The sequence below is a fragment of the Jatropha curcas genome, chromosome 4 (genome assembly GCF_041381405.1).
Source record: "Jatropha curcas cultivar XTBG-Jc1 chromosome 4, XTBG_Jcur_1.0, whole genome shotgun sequence".
NCBI lineage: Eukaryota > Viridiplantae > Streptophyta > Magnoliopsida > Malpighiales > Euphorbiaceae > Jatropha > Jatropha curcas.
In genome coordinates, this window is record NC_143154.1 from 24,099,012 (window position 1) to 24,106,253 (window position 7,242).

A 7,242-nucleotide genomic window follows, 5' to 3' on the forward strand; every position below is an offset into this window, starting at 1 on the left:
TAAGCTTTGTTGTTCAAACTACGTTTTAACGGTGAAAAGCAATAATAAAGAAAGTTACAAATTATAATCCAGTAAGTTTATAATTATTAAGAGTAAAATACACCTGGATATTAAATTATATTCTAATTAGCATTTTCATCTTTTTTTTTTCAAGAGAAATTATTATGACATTCTTGATTTTTACTCAAATTATTATAATTAAAATATTCAAAATTATAAAGTATTACAATACTTAATTATAATTATGATAATTATGATTGTAATGTTAGTTTATGCTTAAAATTACAGTTACAGCACACTAGAATAACAGTGATAGAATAATTATAGTTATGAAATTATTAAGAAAAAAGACTCAATTTTCCCTTCAACTTGGGTGGGATATAAAAATTTCACCTAAAAATTCATTTTTATGATTATCATGAGAGAGAAGGGTGTAAATGAGTTTATCTGACTAGCGAGCTCTTCGAACTTAACTTGAAAAAAGTTCAAAAAAATTAGGTTCGAATCGAGCTCGAGCCGGCTCGTTTTCATTTAGCAAACAATTTGAGGTTGAGCCTAATGATGGTCAGCTTGAAAGCTCATCGAACTTTTGTATACACATACATACATATAATATTTATTTATCCTTACTCAAATCTCAAGCCTCGAATTTAAAATTTTTAAAGTTGAACTTAAATTTTTATCGAGTCAAGATAGAGTTTAAAATTTTTAAGCTCACTAAGTTCCGAGCTTAACTAAATTTTATCGAGTCTAGCAGGTTTAAGCTCAGCCGACTTGTTTAGCAAATTAGCCGAGCTTGAATCTAATGATAGTTAGCTCGAAAGTTCATCGAACTTTTATATATACATACATGCATATAACATTTATTTTAGTCTTATTTGAGTCTTGAGTTTAAAATTTTTCAAATTGAACTTGAGCTTCAAATCGAGTTTAAGTTTTTTCCGAGCTTAGCTAAACTCTAACTGTATTTTGAGCCTAAGAAGTTGGAGCTCGGCCTACTTGTTTGCACCCATAATGAGAGATGTGCACTGGGCAAGGTAGGATGAAATTACAATTTTCAATCGTGTTTAAAAATGTCGTGACTTAAAAATGGAGTCCCAGCCATACCCCTTTACGTATGTTATCCGTTCAATTTTTGGGGACAAGACAAAATAGGAATTCAGATCCAAGGAACGGTACATAATAACTTTGGGTCCAGAATAGATTAGGAATTTTGATATTTTTACCAAAATTAATTTTTTTGCCAACAAAGACAAATTGCTATATATATAGTTGTAAACACATAAAATTCATAAAAATAAAAACTTGAATGAGAAGTTAAAATTACGTAAAATTCATCAATAGAAACTTGAGTAAAATAAATAAATAAATAAAATCAAATAATTTAGTAGTTGTTAATCTATTGCTAAACTTATATAATAGGAGGCAACTTATTAGTTGTCATCGCTAAACTCATGTTAATAAAGCGCAACTTTTTTTAAGCGTAATAAGACAAATTAATTCTAAATACTTACTACAATTTAATTTTACATAATAGCCTGTAAATTTTAATTATTTATTATTATGGATAAAACAATAACAATATTAAACATAACCAACAATTAGATAATTAAAATCAATGTTTTATCTTGTATGGATTAATGTTTTCAATTTTTGTCATTTGGATAATCCCCTTAGATGATTTGATTGAATGATGAAAGATGAAATCTAATTTCCGTATGTTCTAAATTTATGAAATATTTTTTATTTTTATATTTAATTTTAATAATTTTAAATAAGCATGGCTAGTTCGATGAACTAAAGATTCCGGTTCATTGGAGTAACAGTTTAAATTTTTTAAAATCTTAAATCTAAACTGGTAGTTAAATTTTAATTTTGGTTCTGGACAATTTTTTTAACACAGTTATTATGCATATCTATTTTCTCAAAAAAAAAAAAAAAAATCTAATGGGAATTTTATCTTGGCATCATATATATTTTGTTCCAAACACAATTAATAGAAATTTGAGAAAATGTTAAAGTTTTTATTTCTAAAAATTTTTAGAATACTATAAGAGAAGAAAAATACTGTCAAAACGTACAAATTAGTCAAATCAATTTCAAATATATTATTTTTGCTTTATTTAAAATTTTATTAACTAAATTAATTGTTAAAAAATTCATTAACCTTATAAATAAAAAAAGATAAAGATTTAATTACAGACAGGTTGTAATTACTAAGGTAATAAATTTCATTAATTTAATAAATATAAAATCAAAAATTACTTTTTTTTAATTTAGACTTGAACTAAATTAAAAGTAAAGTTGTTGGATTAAAAATAAATAGGTCTAAATTAGGTCAAACCCAAAATTATTCGTGACATAAAATTTATATATATATTTTTTTGAAGATAATATTTATAAAAAAATTTTCCCTGTAAAACATTAGCAAATAGCAAATAGTACAAAGCATAAGCATTTAGCTAGTGCATAGTACAGTTTGTATCATATAAACGTATAGTTTCATGTTTAACCTCATATATAATTTCTTTTTTATTTTTTGAGTATTGAGGGAGAGGATTCGAACTTGAATCTATTGTCAGGTCTTATATATATGCACTTACCATTAAATTATGTCTTGGTGTGCTTATATATAATTTTATTGTTACTGTTTTTCTCCTCCTTTATAATTTATCAAAATCATAATATGCATTATTCGCGTTTGCACTTTATCTTACTTTTCCTTTTTTTCCCCCTTTAATTACTAAAAAATTCCTAAATTTTTGTGTTGATATATACTTTGGTCCTATTATTTTAAAATTGTGAATTTATCACTGCATTTTAGTTTCTAATGTTTTATTAATAGAACTTTAATTTCACGATTTGGGTGAGATGAAATTACAATAGTCCTTTTTACTTTAACTAGAAGTCTCGAGTTCGATTTAGTGAGTATCCAATCATATTTACTAATTTGAAAAGCGAAAAATTAAAAACCTAAAGAATTGCTAATAATATAGTATTCATGTAACCTAGAGAGACATTTGAAGACTTAAAATAGCAATAAATCCCATACTTTCAATATAGAATTTAAGAAGTTTCATACTTTATCTTGCAGGTTATGAAATTTAAATCAAGTCCCATACCTTTTCTTGCAATTAAGATTATAACAACACCCAATACAAATTTGCCATTCTTTTTTTTCTTTTTTTTAGTATTGAATAATTTAAAAAAGAATTTTTTTTATGTTGATAAGATTCGATTATTTCAAACTTTTGCATCTACTATTTTGAAGCTTTGTTTTAAAAGATGTCAATTTGACTTTAAATATTAAAATAATATAATTTTTGTTATTCATTTACTACGTATCTCTTATTGTCGTTGTTGCAGCTATTACCATTGTTGTTGTTGTTATTGTCATTGCCATTGCTTTTGTTGCCCGTCATTAATTATCGTCGCCAATCATCATCGTCGTAGTTGAATTACAGCTGTATAAGGACAATTTTTGATTTATTTTTACCAATATTATTCTTTTAATTTTTATTTTTTGTGACATTTTATTAACATAAAAACCTAATTTATGACATTTTTTTTTGAAGGCACAGACAAAGACCATTTCATTAATATAATGAGAGGTGACAAATACGATGGAATGACATTCAATTCCTTGAAACGAGCATGCTGGTAGAATACCCTAGCAAGAGTATCGGAACCTACATTCGTTTGCCTTTGACACCATCTAATTTATGACATTTGTTAAGTTGCCTCTACTGAATATTTATGACAGTAATCCAAGATAGGTCGGTCTAATAGGTGAAGTGCAAAAATAGAAGTTGAAGCCAAAAATTAAATAATAAAAAATAATATGGTTTGGTTTAATTTTCTCTTTTTTTTTTTTTTTTTTTTTTTATAAGTTTGCTCACCCCTATGCCCCTGTATAAAGGGGCATTGCCATGGGAAGAGAAAACCAAAATAGCATTATAGAAATAGCCAAATCATAATAGCTTCCTATGGCTAGTAAAGCATTAGTATTAGCAATGTTGCTAATAGGATTGTTGGCTCCTGCTGAGCCAAAAAGGATATTAGACGAAGATATTCCAGATGATTTTAGTCGTTGTTACTTTCCACCTGGCTTCACTTTCGGTACAGCCACCTCTGCTTACCAGGTATATACATATATATACTTAAATTTTACTTTCCTGTTACAGTGAAAGTTCTACCTGCATCTTAGAGCGAAAATTTTCTTAATACAGTTAAAAGAAAGTTATATACTAATTTTATTTCAAGATTCGTGATAATCTCTTGCTAATTGCCTATTAAACTCAATATCTTATCATTTTTCCTTACAGTTATCTAGTAATGTCGTTTTGAAGAGGGATTATTATTAGCAATGTTTATGACGACAACTCATATTAATTTATGGTATATATTTAGATTGAAGGCTCAGCAAACAAGTTTGGCAGAGGGCCTAGTGGTTGGGACGAATTCTCTGGCGACTTTCCAGGTCTTTTCTCTTTTTATTTATTTTTCAAGAAAAAATATTTTTCACGAAAATATTTTTCAACTAATTATTTTCGAGCAAGTTATTTTACAAAAATAAATGGAGCTCTGATTTATGTGCATTTTTCTTTGTATAGCAATTGCTAGGAGGACACAAATTTGAAATTTCCAGTTCTACACAACTTTACAAGACACGAAGTGCAATGATGAATATACTTTATTAAGTTTTGTGCAACAATATTTAGAGATCTTGCAATTAATTAAGGCCTGTAATAATATTTAAAGCATATGAAATGAAATATACGTTGACGGAGGGAGGGGGCAAAAAATTTTCAAAAATTTACCTCTAAATTTCTTGAATTTTCAATTTTATCCCTTAAAATAATGTACCTTTTAATTTAGTCCCTCCTGACTTTGTACAGAAATTCCCTCCCTTTATCTTCAATTTGGGCTCTGCCATTGCATGCAGGAAAGATTTTCGAGACTACGCAGACCTTTGCTTCCAAAGATTTGGTGACAGAGTGAGATTTTGGATCACTTTAAATGAACCATGGACTTTTATCTCATTTTCCTATGATAAGGGCCTTCACGCACCTGGCCGATGCTCATCTTGGGTGAATCATGCATGCCGAGCCGGAAACTCCGCCACTGAACCTGACATAGTTGCCCATCACTTGGTCCTTTCTCATGCAGAAGCTTTTCACCTATATAGAGAAAAATATCAGGTACAGTGTACACAAACATAAACTACAAAATGAACCTGCATTAATTTTTTTTAGTGTAACCAGAAGCTATAATCCCCTCGGAGCTGTAAAAAGTAAATGTTTTTTCCCTCCCATGAAAGTGTACTTTCCGATATTCGAACTTGTATATATTCTCACGGAGATTAAGTTTACTTACCACCCCAATCAATTGGATTAATTTTATTTTACATTAGCATTATTGATTGTAGACACCTCAGGATGGCAAGATTAGATTAGCACACGTTACTTTTTGGTATGAACCCTTCTCTAACTGTAAAGATGTTAAGGAAGCAGCTCTTGATTTCAGTTATGGATTATAAGTCTTTCTTCCAAATTTGTTAAGCATTTCAATTATTATATGTATAGGTTTTTCATTTCCATGAATTTTGATGGTCAGGTTTTTGTATCCTATGACCTACGGTGATTACCCAAGGAAGTTGAAAGACTTTGTTGGAGATAGATTGCAAAAATTTACATTAGCAGAATCTAATTTACTGAAAAAATCATATAATTTTCTTGGACTACAATACTACACTGCATATTATGCTAAAGCAAATGCTGATGTTCATCCAAACTATATTAGATACGGAACCGATCATCAAGTTAATGTAACTAGTGAGTGTATATATATATATATATATATATATATATATATATATATATATATATATATAGCACGATGATGTTTCTTTTTTTTTTTTTTTCTCATCTGTGACTAATATAATTTTAATTTTCTTTTAATTTTTACTAAATTACAGCTATTGGTGAAGATGGTCAACCTATTGGTCCACCGGTTAGTGTTCAAGAATGAATTGATCAATAATATATATATATATATATATATATATATATATATATATATATATATATATATATATGATACATATATAAAGAGAATTCTTTTTAATTGCATGTATGGAAAATACTTAATAATGTATAATTAACATGTAATCAATTAATTAATAGTCGCAGGCTCACTCACCTTGGTTTTATATTTACCCTAAAGGTATTCGATATTTATTAAATTATACTAAAGATAAATACGATAATCAAGTCATTTACATTACTGAGAATGGTAAGTTTATATCTTTTTCTAATTGAATTGTATATTCAAATGATATTTTTTTTTTTATTGTAGTAAAATTCTAATTTCTTGATATACAATTTCTGCTTTCTCTATATTCTTGACAATTTCTATTCTAGCAATATGTGTCCATCTAAAATAATAATAGTAGTCCAATGACAAAGTTGAGACAAAATGACATTTCACGAATATAATAATTAAAAAAAAAAATCAAGCAATCCTTAGTATAATTTACTCACTTTTAGTTTATTAGTATATTATCTGTGAGATATATAATAGAATAAACTTTTGCATAAATTAATTCAGGGATTGATGAGCACAATAACGAAACCCATAGGCTGGAGGAAGCAGTGCAGGATCCATGGAGGACCCAATTTTATCAAACTCATCTTTGGAATGTGCTTGGATCCATTAGGTGAGTCCAAATTAATTATTCTAAGTTAATAATAATTGACATGAAATCATTATTGTATATTGATAAATTAATTTTGGACGCAGGGACTATAATGTCAATGTGAAAGGTTATTTTGCATGCTCATATTTGGACAACTATGAATGGGATATTGGATACACATCAAGGTTTGGTCTGTTCTATGTAGACTACAAAAATAACTTGGCAAGACACCCAAAGCAATCCGCAGAATGGTTCCAGAAATTCTTGAAAAATGAATTATCTATTGATAATATTCCATCAAGGCAATGTCACAGCGGGTTCATAGAAGCTGCTCAACAAAACTCCTTCAATGGATGCCAATAAGGACATTTATAATTAGTTTCTCTTCTATACAGTCACTGGATTTCTGCTTCAATAATGATCTAGTGACCTTTTAATAAAATTTGCAATGATCATCGTTTTGTGTTGTCATGTACCGTTAATTAGTCAAGGAATGCTTGTTTTTTAAATTAAATAATGCTATGTTTCTTAATTTTCATAATTAA

The 7,242-nt window shown here is 28.0% G+C and overlaps 1 protein-coding gene across 1 annotated transcript; it reads left to right on the forward strand.

Moving 5' to 3' along the window:
- Positions 1-3,986: 3,986 nt before the first annotated feature.
- On the forward strand, positions 3,987-7,242 carry LOC105636185 (beta-glucosidase 12). Its single transcript, XM_089719996.1, is given in 10 exon segments — positions 3,987-4,142; positions 4,411-4,480; positions 4,879-5,201; positions 5,429-5,556; positions 5,617-5,834; positions 5,978-6,012; positions 6,192-6,294; positions 6,610-6,718; positions 6,802-6,968; positions 7,178-7,242. Coding segments are annotated over 10 exon segments (1,374 nt in total).